The sequence below is a fragment of the Clinocottus analis genome, unplaced genomic scaffold (genome assembly GCF_023055335.1).
Source record: "Clinocottus analis isolate CAN_PGR_092001 unplaced genomic scaffold, fCliAna1.0.p SCAF_22, whole genome shotgun sequence".
Classification (NCBI taxonomy): Eukaryota; Metazoa; Chordata; class Actinopteri; order Perciformes; family Cottidae; genus Clinocottus; species Clinocottus analis.
In genome coordinates, this window is record NW_027175954.1 from 448,101 (window position 1) to 475,000 (window position 26,900).

General features: G+C 41.0%; 2 protein-coding genes across 4 annotated transcripts in view; both read right to left on the minus strand.

Annotated features, from left to right (window-relative positions):
- ttbk1a (tau tubulin kinase 1a) overlaps positions 1–13,068 on the minus strand; it is a 40,640-nt gene extending 27,572 nt beyond the window's left edge. The window contains exons 1-6 of one of the 3 annotated variants that reach the window (XM_068588655.1): positions 9,987–10,149; positions 7,181–7,261; positions 3,657–3,815; positions 1,107–1,254; positions 938–1,011; positions 103–243 (exon numbers count right to left, since the gene is read on the minus strand). In XM_068588655.1, the coding sequence (XP_068444756.1) occupies positions 103–243; positions 938–1,011; positions 1,107–1,254; positions 3,657–3,815; positions 7,181–7,183 (525 nt within the window). In that variant the 5' untranslated portion in view covers positions 7,184–7,261; positions 9,987–10,149. Of the gene's footprint in view, positions 1–102; positions 244–937; positions 1,012–1,106; positions 1,255–3,656; positions 3,816–7,180; positions 7,262–9,986; positions 10,150–12,909 lie in introns of those variants that run through there. The other 2 variants (XM_068588656.1, XM_068588657.1) reach the window with 2 other exon arrangements.
- A 771-nt stretch (positions 13,069–13,839) lies between these two features.
- The window catches only part of tpcn3 (two pore segment channel 3), a 15,992-nt gene continuing 2,931 nt past the window's right edge, over positions 13,840–26,900 (minus strand). The window contains exons 5-19 of the mRNA XM_068588677.1: positions 25,905–26,021; positions 25,275–25,393; positions 25,054–25,155; positions 24,463–24,589; positions 23,577–23,784; positions 21,195–21,339; positions 20,425–20,610; positions 18,209–18,273; positions 17,609–17,696; positions 17,397–17,466; positions 16,759–16,978; positions 16,319–16,409; positions 15,990–16,103; positions 15,180–15,292; positions 13,840–14,455 (exon numbers count right to left, since the gene is read on the minus strand). Coding sequence (XP_068444778.1) covers positions 14,331–14,455; positions 15,180–15,292; positions 15,990–16,103; positions 16,319–16,409; positions 16,759–16,978; positions 17,397–17,466; positions 17,609–17,696; positions 18,209–18,273; positions 20,425–20,610; positions 21,195–21,339; positions 23,577–23,784; positions 24,463–24,589; positions 25,054–25,155; positions 25,275–25,393; positions 25,905–26,021 — 1,890 coding nt within the window. The 3' untranslated portion in view covers positions 13,840–14,330. The remainder of the gene's footprint in view (positions 14,456–15,179; positions 15,293–15,989; positions 16,104–16,318; positions 16,410–16,758; positions 16,979–17,396; positions 17,467–17,608; positions 17,697–18,208; positions 18,274–20,424; positions 20,611–21,194; positions 21,340–23,576; positions 23,785–24,462; positions 24,590–25,053; positions 25,156–25,274; positions 25,394–25,904; positions 26,022–26,900) is intronic.

Sequence of the window (26,900 nt, forward strand, 5' to 3'; positions counted from 1 at the left end):
TCCTTCAGTAAAGGACCTCTGAGGACAAGAGGACTGGGAGAACTGGGAGAACTGGGAGAACTGGGAGAACTGGGAGAACTGGGAGAACTGGTTTCCACTGACCGGTTTGATGTCCCGGTGCAGGAATCCCACCGAGTGGATGGCCTCGATGGACTCCAGGATCTGCTTCCCGAGCCGCAGGGTGGTGCTCATGGTGAAGGTGCCTCGGGGCTGACTCCTCCTCAGGTCGGCAAGGTTACGGCCCTGCGGCGACAATGTGGAGACGGTCGCTTAGCGACGAAGGAAGAAACTACAGTGGAGGTAAAACAACCCGCCGACATCGACACTCCAAAAACTACAACAGTCTTTGTCGTGAGCGCACTGTTACGCTCTCGTCAGAGCTGAAGTCTGCGTTTAGACCCTTCACAATAAAAGCCCTGCAACACTGACAATAAAGTGGTTACGTTATTTCACCGTTGAGAGACTTCTCCTTCTCAGGACAAGACGCACACGTCCCAGGAACATGTGGACCAAAGAACAAGTTCATAGCTCCATTATTCATATTTTTTAAATCATATTTTAGTGACGATTCCCTGATTTTTCACTCGATTTTGAGCCTTTTGATACCTGTTTTTCATTTTATGAGAAGGTCTATAGGGCAAAATAAAAGAAGAGTACTTCAATTTGCCTTGTGTTGTTGTATTTTAATATATTTTGATGAGAAGGATTTTTTATCAGGAACATTATAGTCGACATCGTGATGGTGTTACTATTTGTAGCCCTTTAAGTCCTAATCCTATTTATTGTTTGAGTTGTGTTTAGAGGTCATACATGTTGGTTATATATTATTGTAGCCTTGATTTTTATGTTTATTTTTGATGTATAACATGTTTTTTTTCCTTGATTAGTACCATGTGACTTGATATAAAAGGGTGGAGTCGGACACACTGTGACTCACCTGAAGCTGCATGACCACGTAGTTGAACTTGTCGTTTCTCCCGCAGCCAATGAACTTACAGACGTGGTTTTTACCTGGAAAGAAAAAGAAAGAACAGACAGTGAGTCACGCTGAACACTCACGCCGCCGCCGTCGCCCTCGGATCTAAAATGCGTCCAAGGCGCCTCACCCTGCAGCTTCTTCAGCACCGCCACCTCCATCTTCAGCACCTGTTTGGGCTGCTGGGCCGACTCCACCTTCAGCGCCACGTTCTCCCGCGTCAGCAGGTCCAAGGCCTCGTAGATCTCCCCGAACCCGCCTCCGCCGATCTTCTTCAGCTGGGGACAAAGAAGGACGCAAGGGGCAAGACGCTGGATCAGTTTTCGGTTTTCGACGACCTCAGCGTTACGGGGCCTTCAAACTGGAGCCGCCATGAATGAATGAAACGGAGATTGAGTCTCAAAACGAGAAGAAACGTGAGGTTTTTTTCAGTGAAAACATGTGAAGGAGTTTTCATCCCTTCTGTATTCGTTCTCCTGGTTTCCCCCAATCTCTCTTCTCTTACGTTTCTGTTCCATCCCATTATCTTGTCACGTTGTCAGCTGCAGGAGAGAGCGCCAAAACACACTCATAACAAAAGCATTCATTCATCTTTTTTAAGTAAACCCAGTAAATCCCTTAAATAATTCCTTCAATTTTTATTTCTCCAAACGTTTGGTCCTCATTCCTATAATCCCCCTCTTTCTATTCTTCCCATCTTCCACTATTGTTTCCTCCTTTCTTCACGTTTTCCAATCTTCTCACTACGTTTAAGTACGTTTATACACATTTTTATTTCATATGTATATTTAATATTCTTCTTACTGTTTAATTTTTAATTTTGTTTTACTACCGTTCTACTGTTTATTTATATTACTTGATTTTTTTAAGTCTTTATTTACATGTAAGCAGTGCTGCTGTAATCCTGTAGTTTCCCCACCGAGGAACTAATAAGGATTATCTTATCTTATCGTTCCTTCTTTTCAGGCCTTCACCCCTTTAACCCCTCTTTCCCTTTTCACTTCCTTTTGTCCTTACTTTATCCCTTTTCCCCTTCTTTTTTTCATTACATTTTATATACATATATATATATATATATATATATATATATATATATATATATATGTATATATATATATATATATATATGTATATGTATATATATATATATATATATATATATATGTATATATATATATATATATATATATATATATATATATATATATATATATATATATATATATATATATATATATATATGCATGTTGTACCTCGTCGGTTCAGTGGTTTTGCACTAAATTGATCGTTGAAGTGCAAACAGCCTGCAGGCTCCGCGCTGCGATCTGATTGGCTGAGACAGGAGCTGCCGCATTATATAACTTCTTATTTCAGAAGCCAAAGGGAGCTCAAAAGGTTCACAGCAGTGTCTTTTTAAAAAAAATATGAATTCCATATATGTATATGCATTATCCCTTTAACTAGAGGTCACATGACTCGTGGTGCCTCCGGCCACAGGTGCACCTGATGATCAGTCGGTGTTTCATCACCATCTGAGTCTTGTGTGCAGGCGGCGATGGAGACGAGGGCAGAGACGCTTTCAAGGTTTCCGGCTCCTTCAACATTGTGAGATTTGAGATTCGGTTTCTAAACATTTCCGCATTTCATTGCGCTTAAAAACATTAAACGGCTTGTGAATTATTCAGATTTCTAGCAGTGGAGATTCCTGCCGGTTGCATCGCGCCGCGATACTGTGACTTTGAGAGAAACAATATTAAAAAAAGGTCAACGCGGACGGTCCAACGGTCCAATGTCGGCTTCTGAATCGTCCTGATTCTTCTCTCTGCAGTGTGACGACGTGGAAAGTGACGTGAAACCGGACTTCACGGTGAACGTGCGATTGAAACTCTGACGTCTTCTCAGTGTAACGGCAGCAGTTTGACCAGGAGACTTTCTGTGTGGAAGTAAAAATTGCAGAAGGTTTTTGACATTTTCTGCGTTTCTGTTGGTTAGATTCAACCTCTCGTTTTATTATCTTTACATATCGTTATAACCTACAAATCTCTTTATATTTCATAAATATAGAAATATCTATGACATTTAGAATATGGTATTGTATCATGTATATCATATTTTAAGGTAAAGAATAAAACAAGTGCTGTGCTTTTCCTGTCGATTATGCTCCTTTGTCATTTGTTTAATTTAAATACATAAATCGAAATAAAAATCTTTCGACACACAACGCTGCTAAACTCTGACTGACTGCTGCTAAAATACAACTCATGTTGTTTATAAATGCTTATGTTTCCCTCTCTTTTTCTAACATTTTTTAAACCTTTTTGCACTTATTATTATTATTATTATTCACTTCATGTCGGACAGAAGAGAAACGTACCTTCAATCTTTTGTATGTTTGCACAAGTGTAAAAATTGACAATAAAACTGACTTTGACTTTGAAAACGGGTGAATACACTTAAATAAATAAATATTTAAAATAAGAGTTAGTTAGAATAAAAACAAATAATATACATGTACACATATAGCAAAAAAATAAAGAAGAAAAGAAAATCAAAAGCTTTTGCAACTCCACAGCTCTGCAAGGATCTCTGTAGGATCTGTAAAGTGAGCTGGGGAGGAAGGGAGGGAGGGGGGGGGTGAGGGGGGGGGGGGAGGGAGAGGAGGGGAGGGTTCCTGACTCACCACTTTCCATCGGTCTTTGACCATGCAGTTTGGCGGCAGGATGTCGGCCTGCTCGGACGTCCCGTTCATGTTGGCGTTGTCCTGGAGGCCGGGGACTAGGCACTGCATCTGCCAGCCAGACAGAACACGAGCAGCTCCCAGCTTAAAAGAGCCATTTATCTGTGATGGGGGAGGGTGGGGGGAGGAGGGGGAGGGAGAAAGCCAGAACAGTCAGTAAGTTAAACACATCATCTTGGTACTGGGAGGCTCCCAGTGCAACCACAGCCCTGTGCTTTGCATGGGCACGGTCACAGCGGTCCAGTATGACAACAGGCATTAGAGATGGCTGGCAGGCCATTAGAAAGCCATTCTTCAGCTGGATCAGGCTACAGGCCGGTGGGGGGTGAGAGAGAGAGAGAGAGAGAGAGAGAGAGAGAGAGAGAGAGAGAGAGAGAGAGAGAGAGAGAGAGAGAGGGGGGGGAGGGGTTGGGGTTCAGGTTTGTGATGGTATTTGCAGTAACTGGAGCAAATATCATGAGTGCAGAGGAAGCAGCCGGACACTCTGCTCTCAACCCGACTGCATGAACGCCACCGGACCATCAGAGGTCACAACGGTTGCTGGTTGGAGGTCAACCAGCTGAGCTAGCAGTCAGCGCGGCGCTGCAACAAGTCCCAACAAGTCCCACCTGAACTACAACACTGCTCTAAAAAAACTACGAATAAAACTACCGTGATTGACAACCTGTTGTTTTTACTTTTTAAAAAAATCTTTTTTCCCTTCTTTCCTCTCCGAGAGTTAGATGTTCCGGTTAACGCACACTCTCGCGTACATGAAGCTCCAGCTAGCAGCCAGTTAGATTAGCTTAGCACAAAGGCTGGAAACAGGGGGAAACAGCTAGCCTAGCTCTGTCCGACAACGACAGAAACACACCTGCCGAGTATAAAAACAACTTGGCTCATTTTACAAAGGTTCACATGGGGGGTGAGCCATATTATTTCTTGGCTACAACCAGCATTCAACTAGCTTAGCATCCAGGAAGTCACTGCTCCCAGTCAAGAAAGAGCCACTAAGCCCCAAAGATTAAACAAACAAGATACAACACGTGTATTGTGGTGCTTTAAAAGAAGCTGGTAAATGTTTTTTTCGTTAATTTTGGACAGGCTAACTGTTCCTCCCAGCTAAGCTAACCACTAGCTGTAGCTTCATATTTAGCGTAGAGACATGAGTATCAATCTGAACATCTTACTCACTTACTAAAAAGAAGATTTCACTACACGTGGAATTAAAAGTACGGTTCAGAGGGAAAACCGGGGGAAATACTGAACGCTTTGTTTGATTTGTCGTGTGTTTTCTGAGTCATTTTCTAACAATTTGTTAAGGGGAGGGGAATATTCAAAGAGAAAACAGCCAAATTCTCTAAAGATACTCATCAAATAAAAGTACTGTCGCATGTGTCGTCTTCTTCTTGATTCAGGTTGTTTAGTTATTTGGGTATCAGGGTTTATTTTGTCTAAGAAGCTAATAATTGGTGTTTAACTTGGCAGATAGTGAACACTCCCAAGTCGAGTAGCGCTCCCAACAAGCGTAGCATAAATGAAAAGGGGGTCGACTCAAATAACCTGATGAGTTTTGGGTCGAAGGTTAGAAATTGTTGGAGTTGGAGGAGCTTGCAGGAGATCCAGCGGCCTGGGAGTGAGTGCTGCCTTAGAAGACGACTACAGGGGAAATAAAACCCCAAATGCATTAACATATTTGGGTCAAGGTTTGATTTTGTCAGACCCGAGCCGTTAAAAGTGCTGTAATCTTGACTATCATATGAAGTGAAGGCGTTAAAAATCCTTACTTTGCCACTTTTCTTTTGGGGGTCATTGGCAAATAATAAAGAGATTGATTGATTAATTGATTTGAACTGAGCTAATTATGGCGCCGCAGCCGCCGCCGGGTCAGACGTGGACGACCATGAAGAGAACGAGGTGGCCCTGATCCTCGGCGTCTTACTGAGCATCCCTCTCACAGCTCCGCAGGCCGTCGACCCGAACTGAACCGCTCTGACGCCAACACACCGTCTGCACGTGATCGGTTTCGCCAGCGTCTTCGCGCTGGATTTCGTTGGGGGGGGAGGGGAGAATTTGAAGTTTCAAAGTGATGGCATGTCAGTATCCCCACACCATGCTGTATTCTCGCATGCAAAATGCCACGGGCCGTCATCAGTGCATGCAGAGCTCAGGCTGGACTGCGGATTCAATGGAGAGTGTCTCGCTGTGTTGGTTTTTTTTTCCAGTCAGACCAGCTCTGGCAAGAGGACTGGACGGACTGGGAAGGAGGGGAGGAGGCTTCTCTGCGCCTGCAGTGATACAGCTGTGTTACACAGCAGCAGCAACAACAGCAGCAGCGGCAGCAGCACCATCATCATCATCATCATCATCATCAGCTGACCAGCGACCAGCAGCTGGGAGTCACTGTAACACTGGAGATGTAGTGAAACCTGCTGCAGGCCTCAACACACTGCTGAGCCGCCAATCACTGCAGAGGGCGGGACCACAGAGTTTCTCTGAATTCACTGCAACTGGAAGTCTAACAACCGGCCAATCAGAAGAGACATGGTCGTATAAAGTATTGTTGTAAAGCAAAGTATACTTAAAATAGAATACATTAGTATTGTATATTATATGGAAAGGGTTAGCAATGTATAATACAGCTATATTGATGACATAATATGGTATTTGCACACTAGCATAGTAGTAAAGCAGGATGTTATTATCAAATATAAATGATGCTATGTTAAGTGTTGCATATCTTTACATAATATCTGATTATATAGTGCAGTTGCAGTATAGTATTTGTACACATGTAGTATAGAAAATAGGTTTGCATGTATAATGTATCATGTAGTATATAGTGTACAGTTTACAGTATTGTATTTGTACATCATATCTTATAAAATAGTATTTGTAAATACAGCAGTATAGCAATATATTGTATGTCAATTTTAATATTATTATTAAACCATAGTTATATATTGTAAATTCTACACAGTATAATATATACTATACTATAGTACTGACTGACCGCAGCATAGTTTAATATTGTAATAACATATTATATTGTATGCATTTATACGTATCATATTTTTGAGCAGTGTTGCATTATGTTGTATCATCTGTTTTGCATCATCTCATATTTTGTGAAACTGTATATGAACATCCAGGGGAGTATTACCACAGAGTATCGAGCACACATATGTAGTATTATAGTGTATTGATAACCGGAGTGTACGATCAGCGTGACAGAGAGAAACTCTGAGGTCCAGCAGCGTCTCAGCAGCAGATCAGAGTGACACATCCTGACGGACACATTCTCGACCTTCAAACCTCAGTTTGCTCTTCTTCTTCTTTATCTTCATCTTCATCTCTTCTTCACTTGCAAATCTACTAGTCTGTTACTGGAGGGGGGGTGGGAGGAGGGGAGGGGAGGGAGGGTGCTCTGCCAGAAGCCGGGTTTGCATCATTCCAGTTTTGAGCTGATGAAGTCAGTCAAAGCTCACCATAGTTCTGAGCTCCCGGAAAACCTGACGGCTTACAACAAATCCTGAGCGGGACAAAACCCTTCCTGTTCCTGTGTTAGCCTACAAGCCAAAACAGAGGGCACAGTTAACCAGGAGAAGAGGAGGAGGAGGAGTAGGAGGAAGAGGAGGAGGAGAAGGAGGAGGAGGAAGACGGCTGACCTCTGCAGCCGTCCGACCTGCACACACACACACACACACACACACAGGCCCAAAACAGTGACATCACAGTGGGGGCGGAGCATGGAGGTGACAGGCCTGAAGTAAAGAACAAACATCAGCTTCGTCTTCCCCAAGCGGCAAACATCGTCGACCTCGGCATTTTTTTTATTGACCTCTCGCCACATGAAGCCACATTCACCAAAACACCGTTAGTTCACATGCAACTCCAGCTTCTAGTGACCTTTGACCTTTTCCACAGGCCTGAGGACCAACGTCACATTGTGGTTTGTCTTGTTGTTTGTTGTGTGTCTGGAAAACTTGCCTTCTCTCCACTGACCAGCAGGGGGCGACTCCTCTGGTTGTATAGAAGTCTATGAGAAAATTACCCAATTTCTCTCTTTATATATATATTACCTCGGTAAACATTGTAAACATCAACCGCTAGTTTAAAGTCTTCTTTAGTTGATGCTCAATTAGTAAATTATGGTCCCTTTTAGAGAGAAATAGACTATAAAGCAGGTTTTAGGGCGTGGCCACCTTGTGATTGACAGGTTGTTGCCACGGAGTTGGGAGTCCATGTTTGCTTCTTACAAACTCAACCCTTTAAGGGTGTTTTCAGTTCACGAAGCCAACGTGGAAGTGTCTGGAAACTTGCCTTCTCTCCACTGACCAGCAGAGGGCGACTCCTCTGGTTGTATAGAAGTCTATGAGAAAATTACTCTACTTCTCTCTAGATTTATTCCCTCAGTAAACATGAGTTTATGGTCTCAATCAGTAGTTTCAAGTCTTCTTATACAATATGATGGTCATTTAGTAAATTATGGTCATTTAGAGTCAAACAGACCATAAAGAGGGGCTGCTTGAGGGCGGGGCGACCTTGTGATTGACAGTTTCGCTCTTCAGTAGTCTATATATGGTCGCTTCTGTTCACTGGTTGCAAATGAAACCAAGAAGGCGGTGGCTGAAACGCCGAACTCGAGGGTTCAAAAACCAGGAGTACTTCGGACTGAAGGAGCCGGTCAACATGAACTAATTCCGGTTCAGCCGCCTCAGCGTTTTGCTCGGGGCCCTTCGACGCCGGTCTGCTCTACGGCCGCCACGACGAGCTACAGCTGGAGAGCTAACAGCTAACAGCTAACACGCCACTGGGGTCACATTATTACAACGTTAGACTCTCACATCATTTCATCCAATGAAGAGAAGAAAGGGTATGATGTCATCCGGTCACACGGGTTCATACTGAAAGTGTTTTGGTGAATCTGACATCAGATGGAGCAACAAAGAGAATAATAAACACAGAAGAGATGCGTATTGGTTATTGCTCAGATACACCTGCAGGGTCGAGCAGTTATAAACCAAATCACACATTTAAATGCAAAATATGTCCAACTCCGCCATCATATTCGTAGAAAATAGAAAAGAAAAAGAAAATATTGTAAATGTAATGCTTTTTAAAAAATACTTTAATCTAAATTATTTTTAATTTAACGTAATTATTTTAGTGTAATTCAAGACCGATATTAGTGAAAAACTGTTTGTGCCACAATCCCAAAACAAAATAATGTGTTGAATTATCTCATGATAAATAATGTGAATCTTAGAAATAACAACTATTAACTACAAATAAAGAAATATTGTGTAAAGAACAAATTAATACATCAAATTACATCAAATGAGACATAAATTTAGCTTTAAATGTCCAGGACATTTTTAAATCTGATTTATTCTTTTACTGTTTGATGGTTTTTAGGTTATGAATATCTATGTATGTGAAGATGTCTTATTGGCGATCATCATATGCAATAATGTATTTGTCATTACATCATATTATATATTATATATAGATAAATAAAGTTATGTCATATCTGTAAACCTGCATATTTAACTTGTCTTCCATCATATTATTGCTGCTCTGGCAACAATATATAATAACTATTAGCAAATATTAACAACAAATAATCAACTCTCTAATCACTAATATCAAAATTTGTCAGAAAATGAATACTAAAGTTAAATTAAGTTTTTAATTTCTGACCATCTGACTTTTTGCTGTCATTATCTGTCATTAAGCTCAAAGGTTATTCCATATTTCAAGTCTAATAAATGTGTCACGTCACATAAGTATTGTTCTTCATGTTAACAAAACATATATTTACTCATTTAATAACACAAAATAAACTTCGGCGGTGGTCCAGGGTTGGTTTACACTCCCCTCCCTTCTCTCTCTCTGCATCACCCATATTCTATCCTTCCTCTCTGCAGTGCACAGTCATGGGTGCTCTCTGCGCATGCGCACCATATCGCATCCTGCTGATCAATAAATCTGGCCCGGACTAACCCGAGTTATGAATTTTAGAGATCAGCAAACAGAGAGACACACAACCCGGATCAGTCCTGCCCCCCCCCCCCCCCCCCAAAAAAAAAGATCATCAGGCCACAATTCAGATCAAACGTTTCGGATACGGATCAATACATTCACTTCCGTTAACGCATCACTGCGGGACACACACACACACACACACACACACACACACACACACACACACACACACACACACACACACACACACACACACACACACTGATCTCTATGGTCCGGGCTAGACCTAGTCCGGATCAGGCCTACCTGGCGCACCGTCCGCTCCTTTTCCGCCTTTTGGGAATCTTCATCTGGGATTTTATTTCGGCACAAAACGTCCTGGTCCAGAAAACCCACCGTTCCTCTGAAGATGGGCCGGGGTTTGGGCCTCAGTCTCCCGCAGGACTAAACCACCATTTGTTTCTCCTCTAACAGCCCCCCCCCCCCCCCCTCACCCACCCACCCCTCCTTCCCACCCCTCCACCACCACCACCACCCTCCTATCAAACCACACCGGGTCGGTGCGCAGGCCGTGCAGAGCAGACCCGCTGCGGGACCGGGACGCACCGAGTCCGGAGAGACACGAGGACAGACGTGACGCCCCCAGCAGCGCGCATTAAAACCCGCCGTCCAGGTCCGGGTCCTCCTCTCCGGTACTCCGCCGCTGCTGCAGATAAGGAGGAAGAAGAGGAGGAGGAGGAGGAGGAGGAGGATGGGATGGTGCGGACCTATCCTCCCTTGCAAGCAGGACCAGATCCGGGAGTCAGATCCGGGACAAAAGCAGGTCACAAAGGCCGCGTGAGGCTGGACCCGGGCCGGCTCGTCTGTCTTCGTCCGTAAGGTGTCAGGTTGTCAGACTCCAGCCTGTTTGTCCGCACTGCAGCGCCGCATCCACCCGCGTCAAAGCGCCGTCACGCAACACAGTCACAACATCCGGTCACCGCTTTCAAAATAAAACGCCCCATGACGCGCGAGGCATCGGCACAAAAACGAAAAATTTTGTTCCTTTTACTGTTTTTTTTTGCCACTGTTGTTAAATCTGAAGTTTTTTTGTATGATTAATTACATTTATTTTATATTAACCTGCATAGTGTAATTTAAAAGTATATATACATAATTTTTAAAAACGTATGTTCTTTCTTTCCTTCCTTTTATTTAGTTGTCTGATTTTTGCACATTTCATTTAATGTTTGTAATTTTGCAAAATTTTAAATATTATATTAAATGTAGGCTTCAAATAAGCCCAGTTGGCTTGTTGCCTCTTCCTCTACTGTGATATTATATCTCTTATGTTTCTTTATTTTTGAATTTCAGTGTTTGAATCGTGCAGAAAAATAAATAATAACAATACATATTTGTAAGTTTCTCAGTTTGGTTGATAACTCACTGATGACATTATAATTGTATGTAGAGATTTGTGTGCATTGTAAAATATAATCTCATATTACGCTATATATTAAAACACTCTGAAAGGGTCTATATGCTTCAAAATGAATACTTTTACTTTATACTTTAAGTATATTTTGCTGATACAGTTCTCCTCACCAGCCGATGGCATCAGCTCAATATTGATCATATCAACTTTTGGATGTCACGTAACGTCCTGCATTATTGATCAAAGATCCGAGCGAGAGATGCTGAGCACCGACTTCAAATCAAAAGGCACAAAAAAACCGCCTCTTGCAAGGAATCACAGCTGCTAAACCCTGCGTTTGAATTTGAAATCTCACATCAATAATCTCACTAAAACAGACTTTTATCAGGTTAAAGCCCAGCCTCTCCTCGGCAGTATACTGAGAGACATATGCACGCTTCCATCAGCAGCTGGATCATTGCAACGCTCTCCTCTCTGAAGACAGCGTTCCACGTGCGTTGGGTTTAGGACCCGTACGGCCCCTCCGGTACTGAGGTTCTGCTCTTCTTGTGGTTCCATAAAGCAGAACACAGATACCCGGCGATGGCAATCTGAGCCGTTATTCCTCAAGCTGTAAAAAAAACTACTTTTTTAAAACTAAAAAACCATCAATTCAGCCTTTTTGTAGCTTTTTTTCTTCATTTTATGATCTTTATTGCTTATTATTACGTCTGATTTTATACATTGCATTACATTTATGTATATATACTTCTTAATTTACTCTCTCCATGTTTTCCTTCTTGTCAATCATTGGTAAAGTATTTACTAATTAGTTATACTTCTTAAAACAATGTGAAAGCAGCAACTATAATCCTTTCCCTTTAGAATGTTGTTACTTTTACTTTGGTGAGTTTTATTTATTTCAGGACATTTTAAAACACGACTGTAAACAAAATAACTTGTGTCATTTATACCACATTTTTTATTCTGACGTTTGAATATATATTGATTCTATATCTATATTTTATAATAGTATTATGTCTATTTGTGGACATGTTATAACTGCAGTGTAAACAAAGCATGAGTGTGTTTTGTACCACCTTTTTTTTATTTACCTCTCTCGAACATTTTAATACCCCGACCAAAACAAACCACTAGTGGGGTTTTATACAACCATAATTTACAATCATTGAAATTCATTTTATTCTATTGTTTATTGTATATTATAGTCTGGTATTGTATTTATTTTAAGACATTTTCAAACATACTCCAACTGTGACAAAAAAACCCACAAGTCTTTTAACACCATTATTTGTGGTAATTTATTTTTTTCAGGACATTTTAAAACATGCCCACTGAAGGCAAAACACCCTCCATATTTGTATTTTTTTTAAATTCATAATCGATTCAACATTTTATTTTGTCCAGCACACGTGGTGTACTTATTGTCTCCGTCTTCACAGTAAGACGCTCGTGTTTATTACGTGAGAGGGAGGCAGGAGGCGCTGTTCGGTCCCACCCTCCCGCCAGCACCTGAACGCCTCATCCTGCCCTCCATTCACCGTCGGGCCTTTTTTCTGATGTCGCTTCAACCGTCAACCGTCAACCGACACACCGACACGCGGAGAAAACACAATACGTCTCATCGATCATTACCCGTGGAGGTTCTATTGATCCGACATCGTGCCTGTGGCCCTCGCACGCATCGACACACACACACACACACACACACACACACACACACACAGACACACACACGTCACGTCGCCTCCCGTTTCCAGTCCGATCAGTTTGATTCCATCAGTTCCTCGCAGCGCGTGTTTGTGTTTTTCTTACCTGAATGTTGTTTTGCGTCCGGAGCCGAGCAGGATCCTCCTCCTCCACTCCCTCTGCTCCATCTCTACAGCATCAGCACCACTCCGACACACACGCGCGCGCACACACTCACTCACACGCGCGCGCACATTATACACACACTTCCTCGGTGTCTCCAGCGGTGAAGCTGCAGCTCCACAGCGCCGCCCGCTGGCCCGGAGTCTGCGCAGCCGCAACACGAGCACAGACCACGTGATGGAGCACGAGCCTCATGTAGTCACGTATCAGCAGTAAAAGTACACAAGTATCAGCCAAATGTAATCAAAGTATCAGCAGTAAAAGGACACAAGTACTATCAGCTTCATGGAGTCAAAGTATCAGCAGTAAAAGTACACAAGTATCAGCCTAATGTAGTCAAAGTATGAGCAGTAAAAGTACACAAGTATGATCAGCCTTATGAAGTCAACTGCAGTAAAAGTACACAAATACCTTTAGCCTCATGGAGTCGACTGCTGTAAAAGTACACAAGTACTATCAGTCTCATGGAGTTAACTGCAGTAAAAGTACACAGGTACGATCAGCCTTATGGAGTCAAAGTATCAACAGTAAAAGTACACAGATTTCCATTTTCACGGCTCTGTTGATCCAAAATGATTGATGTAATTAAATATAATACCTTTTATATTCCGTCTTTTGTGTCCCACTTCTCAATTAGAAAGAACTTGAAATGACATTTATCGACATGGTCTCTGATGACTAATATACTTCATGAATAACCTTTTTTCAAAAATATATTTAGAAGGTTCTTTTAGATATTTATGCTTTAATTACATCTTTACAGATTCCCCTGTTTAACAATAAAATATCATGATCCCAAATTGTTGGAAACATATTACTGAATTTCATTTTATTTCAAAAGTTAAGTCATATTAAACCTTAAATTGTGGCAGATTTGCTTCTTATCTTTTTATTAATAAACATGAGACGTTATTTCAGATGTACCCATTGTGCCCTTTTTAGACATCTCACTTAAAACTAAGAAAAAAGTGCAGATGGAGCAACTAAAAATATTTTAGTATAAATGTAAACTGAAATGATTAAAGTGAGAATCTTAAAAAAATTCAAAATGTAATTTTTTCCCCCTGATATTTTCACTTTCTGCTGCATCTGAGAAACTTCTGTTCCAAAACAAAAACATATTTTTTGTTTGTGTTTCTGCCACAAAGAGGTAATAAATAAATAAATCATTCACAGTGTAAATGCTCTTTATGTTCTACAGGAAAGATATATATATAAAAATATAACACTGGATGAACATCAGATTTAACATGTTTGTATAAAACTGTAAATAAACGATAGAATCTGGTTCCCTTTATTTTGTATAAAACTGTAAATAAACGATAGAATCTGGTTCCCTTTACATATATTCTGTACATTGACGTCTACGCCGAGCTGAACGTCGGGTTTGAGAAGTTCCCGTTGGCCTCGTCGTCGTTCTCGGCGAAGTCCTCGGGGTCGAGGTCGGCCTCGAACATCCGCTGCAGCAGAGCGTCCACCGTCCGATATCCTGGCCGGGAAAGAAACAACCGGTGATGTCATCGATGCGGATAATCAATACTGCGATCAACAAATCAAGAGCATCCGTTCCAACACAACATTTATAGAAATCACAGGAAATATCAAAGTTATTTTTGCTTTGTTGAACTAAACTCAACAGCAAATGTGACATCTTTATAAAAATGTGTCTTTTTTGATTATTGGTTATTTGGGGTAAAACCATTTTTTTTTTATCTTAATTAATTTTCATGGTTGTGTATTTGTGACATTTATTATTTTTGTTCCATTGTAAGATTGTATTTTTTATAGTTTCAATGACGTCTATTCGTTAAAATTGGACTAAATGTGATTGAAAACTGCAAATATGAGATTTTGATTTCAAAAAGCAACTCGATAAACATTTAGCGAAGACGTTTTACAGGAAGTTGTGGATTTCTTGGCAGATGCGGTTAAAAAAAGTGACACAATTTGTCCCAGGAAAGGTTGTCCGGGACAAATAGTTTTGTATTTCAAGTGTTTTTATCATTAAAAAGTATTTTATCTGAATAAAAAAAGTTGTTGTAAGAGAGTAAAATGTGTTCTCATAGTTTGTTCCCTTCTGATTCTTTGATCTACTTTGATCCCACACAGTCTGCCCTTTCAAAATAAAAGCATCCATTTGCTGCGACCCTTCTCTTGTCCTTAGAAACCGTACGCCGAGCTCACTGCTGCCTGCAGGTCTGACCGTTTCTTACTTTTTGAGGCGATTTTGAACATCAGGGCGGGCTGGTCGCTGGCCGAGCGGCCGGCTCCCTGGTCGTTGTCCATGGTTTCCATGTTGTTCACCAAGTTATCCTCCAACTTCTCCCTGCGCACAAAACCACGCGGATAAAAGAGCTGAAAACATCCTGCTAATAAACAAACTATGATTCTTTTTGTTTTACTCTGATCGTTGCTCTGTTCTTGGGGATTACTGAACCATTTTGTAAAATAAAAGATATGATTCACAATCCTGTCACAAGATAACACACTTCCTGTCACGAGGTGGACTTATGGCACATGTCAGATGATCAATGTTATTCACATACACACAAATTATGTGTGTGTGTGTGTGTATATATATATATATATATATATATATATATATATATATATGTGTATATATATATATATATGTGTATATATATATATGTATATATATATATATATATATATATATATGTATATATATATATATATATATATGTATATATATATATATATATATATATGTGTATATATATATATGTATATGTGTATATATATATGTATATGTGTATATATATGTATATATATATATATATATATATATATATATATATATATATATATATATATATATATATATATATATATATATATATATATATATATACACACACATATACACACATATGTATACACACACATATACACACATATGTATACACACACATATACACACATATGTATACACACACATATACACACATATGTATACACACACATATACACACATATGTATACACACACACACACACTCTTACTGAGCCACAGCCAGCTCCAGCTCCTCGATCTTCTTCTCCAGAGACGTCTGCAGGTCGCCTTTATCCACCGAATACTCCACGAAGAACGCCTCGAGGACGAAGGCCACGAAGATGCTGGGAAAAGAAAAAACAGCTTCCTGATCGCTGCGCACCCAGAGATGTACGGACATGTGACTTCAGGGCTGAAGAAAACTTTAAATCATGACGATTCACAAGCAGGTTCTGCAGTGAGGATCTACGGACACGGTGAAGAACAGAGGAGGGAACGAGTAACAACAGTGTCTTTGTCTCATGTCCCTCCTCCTCTTCCTCCTCCTGTTTAGTCTTACTTGATGATGACGATGACGACAATGATGTGGAAGAGGATGAAGAAGAGCCGGGCCGAGCCGTGGGTGACGGCGGCGAAGCCGCTGCTGAGCAGTGGCGTCCCGTTAAGGAACCACAGAGTTTAACAATTCAATCAATCCGAGGAAATAAAAGATTCTTAAACATCATAATAATATCTGTGAGAACGAGCGACTCTGCTACATCTCACAGGACAATATCACACATTTTACTACTGATAACTTCACTTACTTTGCAGATTGAGATTATAATAATTTAACATTTTATCAATAAATAAACACATAAATACATCAATAATTATTTAAATAGACCCTGAATAGGATAAGTGGTTTGGATAACGCAATGATTCTTATATTTTATTTTTATGCACAAAATACCCACAATTACTTTGGGTATCATTTCACTTTAGCAGGATTTAGGATATCGTGCCACTGGTTGACCACGGTGAGCTCCACCAGCAGGATGAAGGACGACACCACGTTGTTGAAGTTGTTCTTGCAGTAGTTGAGTTGTGCGAAGGCCGTTCCCTTCAGCAGCGCGTTCCCGCAGTACGCCTTCGTCGGGTCGCTGGAGTCGTCCTCGAAAAACCTAATCTTCCCCTTGAACAGCTCCATCCCTACCATGGCGAAGATGTAGTACACCACCTGAGGAGGAAGAGGAGGTCAGAGCTAGATTCACCACCCGGATGCTAACTCAAGCTTTTAGCCATCGTCAGGTCAACTTTCTAATCCTTCCGATACGCTGCTTTTTAAACCAAATATCAGCTTCATCTGCACTGAAGATTAGCTGGAAGTTTGCATGTCTGCACGTTAAACTAAGTCGATGAACAAGGTGAACATTACACCCGCTAAACATCAGCATGCTAGCATTGCCATTGTGACGTTAGCATTTAGCTCAAGAGCACAGCTGTGACCCTCACAAAGCTGCTAGCTAGCGGCTCTGTGAGGCTGCTAGCTAGCAGCTCTGTGAGGTTGGACTACTTTCATGGTATTTTTGATTGAAACTAAAACACTTTTAGACGCTTGATAATCTATATAGACGATACAATATATCCCAACTTACAATGATCAGCTGTCCAAACGTGAGGATCGCCGGTCCGATCCTGATCAAGGTGTTGATGATTGTCCGAAACCTAGCGGGGGAAATAGTTCAGGTGAGCGAGTGATTTACATTTCGTTCATCTCATCCGAGTCTGTCGCAGGTGTCCAAAATGAGCAATGATGTAGAACTACAGCTTCCTTTGAGTCAGACAAAAGTGCATTTAAGGATCAAACCTTTTAATGCTGTCCACCACCCGGATCAGTCGGAGGACTCGCAGGATGAAGACGATGTCCAGGATCTGTCGGCTGGTGTAATTTTGCGCTACAACAGGGCGGAAACAAGGGGCTGTGTTTCATCAACAAGGATTTGACTTTAAACCAGTTTGAAACTGACAAAATGTGAATGATTTGGAAAAAAATTACAATAAAACAAAGCCTTGGCTTGTTAGGAAGAAGTTTTAGTCAAAAAACTGTGTCGTTTGGTTAAAAAATTAAAAAAATTACGTATTTTATGCCAAAAGATTGTCTGAATGGGGCACGCTGGGACTTAAAATTGCCGCGGGAGGATTTTTGCGCACGGTTCCATAAGGTTAAAAGGTCAGTTTAGTTTTTTACTCTAAACATAGATTTCATTTTATTCTGCTGGACCAAAATTTTCAACTGTAATCTATTATTACCTTTAAAAGATTGCAATATTGGGGTAATTTTGATTGCTTCTCAACGGCTCTCAACATGGCGACGGCAAAACACATTTCTCGACTAATTGTTTCAGCACCACATTAAATAGAAGTCCACGGGGACAATAATTTAAAAATGAAAGCGAAACCAACTTACACGACGACATGGCGGAGTTGACGGTTGTGGCGATGAGAGCGGAGATGACGATGATGGTGTCGAACCTGAAGACACAAATCGAACGTTAGAAGAAGGAAAAAAAACATTATTCAAGTTGAGCGCAGATACTTTTCTTCGCCGGCGATGAAGCTGAAAGCAAAAAACGGCGTTCGCTGTAAATTAAGCTTTTACTATCTCGTTGGTGTTCACGTGATGTCGTCAACAGCATGCTGAACGGTTTCACGGATGTATTAAAAAGATTTGTAGGCGCCGCCGCTCGACCCGTCAGTTTGTGCCAGTGGTCACTCAAGGTACTGCAGCAAACATTTACCCCTCCCATAGACCTCCATTAAAAAAGAGATGTCTCTGTGTTATGAATATTTACACATGGAGGTTATTCGTAAAACTTTCCCAAAGCCAAAAAATAAATAAAAAGCTGCCTGTTTCTTTGATCTACAGATCCCTCAGGATCTGCCCTTTCAAAATAAAAGCATTCATTTGCTACGAACCTTCTCTAAAAAGCTGTTCTATTTCATCCTTACTGACCTCTGGTGGCCATCCAGGATTCATAGAACCGTAGTTACCTTCGTAACTTTCGCTTCCATGTCATGACGCCCCGATGTAAAACGGGCTGAGCTTTAAGTTTTCATTATACATCCATGAAACAAACAAACGTATCCGACTGAGGTCACTGCAGCTGCACTGCCCACCAGTAGGGAGCGCCACAACGCCACTGAAAAGAAAGAAAACAACTTCAACAGCTGCAGCAATAGAGTTTCAGAAGGGTTCAGCACGCTCAGTCAGTGGTTACTTCATTAGGTACACATGCACACTTTAATACAACATGACCATAAAGTTATGTAGCTCATCAAATTCAGTCTGTGTTGACTCGGGTATAGAAGTCAATCATACGTAGTGATGGTGAAGATGTTTCTAATATTCTAACCCCCCGCCCCCATGTATGTAGTATGTTTATCTATTTGCCAGCCCATAGAGAAAATCTGGAAATGTTTAATTTGGGTGACTTGGCATTAATTGGCATAATCACATATAATATTCTAGCCACTGCTTGGCTGATTTGGGCAATTCTGGATATTAATTTTGGGTGTTTGAAGATGTTGATTCTATATTTTCACAATTGAAAATGGCCGATATACATATACACACACACACACACACACACACACAGACCTTAATATAATGTAGTCCAGTACAACACCATCTTTAACTGTGGCCTCACTTTTTCAAATGCAGTTGTCTGACATTGTCAACAAAAACTGAACATTATAAACTTTGTAGAGAGCTGCAGCATTGCATTAGATTGTACAGGTGTACCTAATAAAGTGGCCCCTGTGTGTAAAGAAGAAAAAAAAATGTCTGTGTGTGAATGAGAAACCAAAACCGTTAGCGGCCGGTTGAAGTCCAGCCAGCGACCTCCAGTTACCGTTTTGACCTCGCACAGCCAAAATATAGAGAGCAGATTTGGTTTCTAATTTTTTTGTCTTTCAGGTTTTTAAGGAATGGTTTCATGGCTTTTCATTCACACTATTTTTAAGGGTTCACTTTCAGACTTTTGGCCCTTAAACAGCTCCAAAAAAAAAAAAAAAAGTTTTTACTCGACATTGGCACAAAAATACACACAAGTCAATAAATTGCCGCCTGAAGCGTCAGCGAGCTGCTCCAAGCGCTTACAGGACTGAAGCAGCAGCAGATGAACTGGAACGCATGTCACATACCTTGTACTTATAATCTGGGATGAAGATAAGCTGTGTGAAATGGACGTAACACACAGCTCATTGATGTTTAGATTTTGGAAATGCTTTTCATTATGAGTTTAATCAGCAAGTGTTTCCCTTCATTCTTGAAAAAACACTGACAAGATGAGACAAGATCATGTAGATATTGATGTCATAAACGACCGTCGGGAGTTACATTAACACGTCCAACATTAGTTTATAACGGCTCTATGAATTCATGAATCGTGATGGAAACAGAAACTCACTCTATCTGGATGAAATGTAAAGTTTAGATCAGTTTTGTAGGAAGTGAAGAAAGAAAAATACTTTGAATTATTTTCATCAAATGTAATCTTCAACAGTGACTCATTGAGGTGAAGTGCAGAGAATTTTGGGCTGATTTCAGTATTTCTAGACTGGACACTTTTTTAAAGGTGTTTTTCAGCGTTACCCAGAATCCTTTGCTCAGCGTGTCCTCACCAGTTCCAGAAGCTGTGCCTGGAGAAGAACGCTCTGGGCTCGAACACGTAGAGCTTCAGCAGGATCTCCAGCAGGTAGAGAGCCAGGAAGGCCCACTCGGAGTTGGCGATCAACGGATTCGCCTCGTCCAGACCGATGAACACGGCGTTCACCAGGATGATCAGGTCGTACGCGATCACAAAGGCCCTGAAAGACACGCACACACACATACACACAACTATTATAAACCAGACTGTCTGTGTAACCAGGCGGCAACCCACGGTTCTGTCAAATGTAGCTGATCCAGAAGTGTCTTTAAGCTGCATTCTCTCTCCTGACCACCAGGGGGAGACTCCTCTGGTTGTATAGAAGTCTATGTTTCATGTGTTAAAGCTGCATTCTCTCCAATGACCACCAGGCGGCGACTCCTCTGGTTGTATAGAAGTCTATGCTTCATGTGTTAAAGCTGCATTCTCTCTAATGACCAGAAGGGGGCGACTCCTCTGGTTGTATAGAAGTCTATGAGAAAATGACTCTACTTCTCTCTTGATGTATTCCCTCAGTAAACATCGTAATCATGAGTTTATGTCTCAATCTCTAGTTCCAAGTCTTCTTCAATACAACGTGATGTTCATTTAGTAAATTAGCATCACCGGTGATTACGTCATTAGTAAAAATATACTTCACACCAGAAATGAATAAATAAGTACAAATAATTTACAGAATATATAAATACTTGTATAGATACCCAGTGCTACGTATAAATCAGTTACACAACCAGTCGGTCTCACCGGTGTTGGACCAATCGGCAGAGGAGGCGGCTGGGGGCCGACAGGTAGAAGGCGGGGCATGCGACCTGGAGTGGGTGTGGCCTCGACCTGAGCGTGATCACCTCGATGTTCAGGAGGTCGGCCAGCTGGACGAACGCCACCTTACCTGTCAATCAACAGAGCGGAAAAACAACATCACAAACACCATATAAAAAACACCGTTAAAGGTATACTTTCGTATGTGATTATAGCCAATTTATAATTAATTAAATCACTATATTCTGCACCAAAGACTGATCAGAAACATGGATCAGGTGTTTACGTGACGCCCCAGTTTCCTGGTAGTACTCCAGGTGGATGAATCCACGTCTCTTAAAACCACGATGAGTTGCGTGACGCATAACCAGGAAACAAGCGTTCACGTAAACACACTTCAATGAGAGAAAACTCTAAACTGGACCGACACGTGCTGAGGTTTTATGGGGCGTTCAGGTGCACCTTGTCAACTCATAAAAAAAACAGGGGAAACTTTCCTGTTGTTGGACATCAGCTACTACAAGAGGGAAGACTTTACGGCCCTGGTTAATGCCCGTCAGACCACGGGACACACACAACCTGACAGGAAGTCTGCAGACACTACTCAGGGCAGGAAAAAGCCCTGTTTAGTGAGTTTGAAAAGAATATATAAAATGTGCAGTTGATATTCTTGTAAGAAACCCAAAATACACAGTGTAGTTAAAACAGACATATAACAAGTATGAGGTGAAATCATTTTTTATCTGCTATTTAATGAAGTCCCGCGATGATAATAAAGGCATTATATTATGTGCTATCAGGTTAGTTTATCATCAATGCAGCAAGTTCACAGTTTTTACATTTACTGCCTTTATTATGGGAAGTGAGTGAAGGCATGAAGCAAATGGAGGAGTTTATATCATGCAATTAAAAACATGATTTTAATTCATTTTTAGGCTGATCGTCAAAGTATTTTTAGAGCCAATATAATAAAACGTTAGTAGTTTTAGAAAAATAAAACAATTATGATTTCTCAACCAGCATCTTAGACTATGAAACAGCATTTAGACGGTAATGTTAGAAAATACAAGTTACAAAAAATTATTATTGAACTAAACTTTACAGGACAATTGGCATTTCATTTTGCCCACTTTCATCTGTATATAAGATATGTTTTTAAAGTGATTAATGATGTATTGTGTTTGTTCATTATTAAAGTATTGTAGATGTTCTCTCTGGAAAGTAGTGGAGGAGAAGCATAAAGTAGCAAAAAGTACCTCAATGTATTTAGTTGAGGTACTCACACAAGATGCAGTTGAGCAGTAAACATGTCTGTAAAAATGTGGAACAAACTATGTTTTGTCCATCTGGCTTTGTGTGATATCTGCACCTAGAGTTGAACTAGATGATGAAGCAGAGTTTGACTTCCTCCGCCTGGATGATGAGTGTGCAGATTGTGACTCTGCAGAAAGCCGAGCGTGGTGGTTCACCGGGCGGAGAGCTGCTGTGGTTGTTGGTTGTGGTCAGGCGGCAACCTCAAAGTTCCTAAAAGTGAAGCCAACGTGGAAGTGCCTTACACTTGCATTCTCTCTACTGACCACCAGGGGGCGTGTCTTCTGGTTGAAAGAAGAAGTCAGATTGTATTAAAGTCTATGTGAAAATTACTACTTCTTTCTTGATTTATTCCCTCAGCAAACATGAGATTATAATCTCAATGCCTTGTTTCAAGTCTTCTTCAATAAAGCATGATGTTCATTTCGAGAATTATGGTCCATTGAGAGTAAAATAGACCATATAGGAGTATGCTTTAGGGCGGGATTACTGTGATTGACAGGTAGCTGCCACTTTAACACGGCCACTTCTCCGAAATCCGTGTACTGGTTGCAAAAAAACGCCAAAATGCCAACGCCCGTAATCCAAGATGGCAGCTGTTAAACCGCCAAATTAAGGCTTCCTAACGACAATCCACAATCTAACTCATGATCACCACGTCCACTTCCTCTATAGTTTTAGTTTTATAAGTCTTGTCCTCAGTCCAAAAATGGTGCCTTTTGTTTACTGGTTGCAAAAAGTTAAGATGGCGACGGCCAAAATGGCAAATTCGAGCCTTCAAGACTGCAGGCAACAAACCAATAGGTGGCAACCACGACGACTTCATCCACTTCTTAGATAGTCTATGGTTGTCCATAGAAAATTCATCCGCTTTTTTAGTCTTTTTCTTCTCTGATCTGGCTGTAATAACTATTTCATAGTTTTAAAACGCAGTAATAATCTCAGTGTCCGTTCTTTGTAATAGTACAAATATGTTATCAGTGTCTACATCGATATACAGTGTGTGTGTGTGTGTGTGTGTGTGTGTGTGTGTGTGTGTTTGTGTGTGTGTCCCACCAATGAACCCCTGGTTGTTGTTGTCGGAGACGCTCCACAGCAGCTCTCTGTGGGCGTTGCTGATGTCGGGCTGGACAAGTTTGACGATTTGGTTCCAGTTAGCCTGCGTCACCACCGGCTCGCCGCCCTGTGGCCTCTGGTCCTGCAGCACGGCGAAGGCTCGCACCATCTTGTGCCTTTTGGCCCTCACCAGCTGCCGTACCTCCTCCTGGTGGAGCGACAGGAGAGCGAATGCTTTAAAGACACTTGTTGCTCAACGAGAGTTAGAACATTGCACACAGTGGAACGCTGTACATCCTTAACATGTTTGTGTTGATATTTATGTTAATCATTTAGCAAACTCATTTTATGTGCATTTCCGATAACAAAAAGAGTAAAAGACAGATTAACACACCAAAAAAAAAATGCAAAAATCCCATTTCAGAAACAAAAATTTGTGTTTACAATAAATGTCAAAAGCTTACACCTTTTCTGCATGTTTTTATTGTCAAAAACACACAAAAAACATGGCTTCCAGGTCTTTCAGAGGGGACAACATCTCATACTGAGACAACATTTCTTCTGGAAATTAAGTTTCTAAAAAGTTGAGGTCTGCCAATATTTAATACGAGACAATTCTGTTAAAAATTGGATGTTTGCACAGCGACAGTACCGCTGGCTCCAGCAGTGTTGCATTATGGGATGTTTATAGCGTTAAAGCTGCACTTTGTGTTGTTTAGAAAAATAACTGTCATTTTTCACCTGATCCTGAAAGTAGTAGATGAGACAGATAATCTGTACAAATAAATAAAAAAATATGGTTCCTTTGCCTCCTTTTAGTCGAACATTTAAACGTGATATATTGTTCACATGCCGTGTTTCGGACTGTGAAGGAAACCCTCTCTACCTTCAGGTATTTCTTGTAGTTGTTGTAGACGACGGCCAAGAAGACGGACATGAAGATGTAGGTGTTGATGAGGATGTACAAGATGAAGAAGATGGCGAAGACGAAGCTGGCATTGTACGCCGGCATCCTGCCAACGAGAAGCAGAAGACAAAAACATGCAGATAAACAGATAAATGTTTCTGAGAGAGTCATTTCCTTCTTCTCTTCCGTGAGAGCTTCTGAGTGCAGACACAAAGAAAAGAGTCACTTACAAAAACTAATTCACCAAAAGAATCGACTAACATCGTTAAAATAATGGCTGCTGTGAGGATGGTCGATGATGTACTCACCAATAAAATACATTAAAATGTATTTGTAAATGAGAGAATATTGAAGAAATTTTATTTAAAATTTGAAAGGTCTTGCTGTGTGGAGAAAAAAAACAACACTTCTCAACTTTTAAATACTTCAGAGTCTCTAAATGTTTTTGTACAAATTCCAAACTCAAGCTAAAGAGAAGAAACGGATGGTGGAGTAGAAGAGGTCAGAGGTCACCAGAGTCCAGTCTGACCTCAGACCAGGTGAGTCGAGACGGAGTGAGGAGAGTCTTACATGACGTCGGGGCTGTTGGCCGTGGTGACGAGGACGTACAGATCGAAGACGATCTCCAGGTAGTTGGTGAAGTACGGCGCTCCGTCGATGGTCTTCAGACCTCTGCGGAGAAAAAAAACCCACATGCATATGTAGTCTCCTTAATATTGTGTTCAAGATTTCACAAATAACTTGCATGTGAGGCGTGGAAATAAAATGAAAAGGCCTTGTGAATAACTCACCGTTTGCCCAGCAGCTTGAGCGCCATGAGGGAGAAGATCAGGAGGCTGAACATGAAGAGCAGGAAGACGTAGAAGATCTGAGGCAGAGCGTTCCGGATGCTTCTGAACGCTCTGCGGAGCTGAAACACAAACAAACACAAATGCAAACAAACAGAGTTAATGAAGGAGGACACGAACGCTCCGTCCTCTTTCACACACACACACACACACACAGACAAACAAATTAATGATGCGTTCAGGCGCCGTCGGCCCAGGAAATCTGGCAACAGGAAGTATAAACAGCAGAGTTCAACTGAACACATTCAGAGATTAAAGGACAGATTAACGGTTGCTAATAAAAAAAGCTCTGCATGAGGCGGTTTACCTGTGAGACCACACACCTGCTCACGAGGCCACAGCCCAACTTCACCAGGTAAAAAATATAAATGTATCCACTTATTAAATTGGATTTGGAAGCAAAGTCTTCTTAATTTCTGGTATAAGAATTGTACATTCACCAAAATACATTTTCTCTTAATATATGCTAAATGTACAACTCCGATAAATAATTGGTGTCAGAGCAGAATCAGACCTACACTCAGTGATTGTGATTGTTAAAAAAAAAAGAGTGAGACAGGTGAGACAGCTTACCTGTCGTCCCTCTGTGACGTTGACCAATAGCAGCGGCCGCAGGACTCTGGACCAGCGGACAGAGTAACAGTTTGCAGCTTCCAGCGCCTCGTAGATGATCAAATCCACCACAGTGAGCTGGACGACACGCACAAGTCAGACGTAAACGGTATATTTTAATGGATAATGCATTTTTCACATTTCAGTTTCTCGTCATTTCTTAAAGGTTTTCCTGCCTTTTCATTTCTTTAAGTGATTCCTTTTTTCACGTCACCTCCATATTTTAAATGGTTTCCAAACGCGAATTAGTGAGTATTTAAAACATGTTAAAAAAACACGGATCTATAGTTTTGCTATAAAAACTGTATAAATCACAAGCAAATATATTGATGTTGCACATCAAATCAAACAAAGGAGCTCGGGCTACAAGAATCTCACATACTCTTTTATTATAACACCAAAATTATTCAAATAGCCCTCGTGGTTGCAGAGATATACCTTTTTATAGTTTGGGGATGCAACTTTTGAGCAGAGACCAAAAAATAGGTTGCTTTTTAAAAAGGTTAAATTTGTTTTTAAATCAAAATAAGTTGATTCAAATGGTGACATCGCATGTGAGGTCAAGTGTACTTCATAATGTAAGTGATTCACATTTTGTGAATCGGTCAAACCGAGATTTTTCACTTTTATTTACTGGATCTGCAGCCGGAAGTCAAGAGACAAACGTGAGAATTAAATATGAAATCTCCAGGGAGGAGTGAAAAAGCCTGCAGGCTGGAGGGAAACCTGCAGCACATTCTGCTCTCGGCCTCAAATACTCCCTGAATCGCCAACGACATCATCATCATCATCATCTCGCGGCCGCGGCCGGCAGACGACGATCTGACAAGAAGTGTTGACAGAAGGCAGAAACTACTCGCATTAGATAAAAAGCAGAATGAAGACCGGCCGCCTTGGTCACTGAGTCACCAGGAAGCCGCTTTGCTTTTAGGTGCTGACGGGGCAACATCTCCAGGC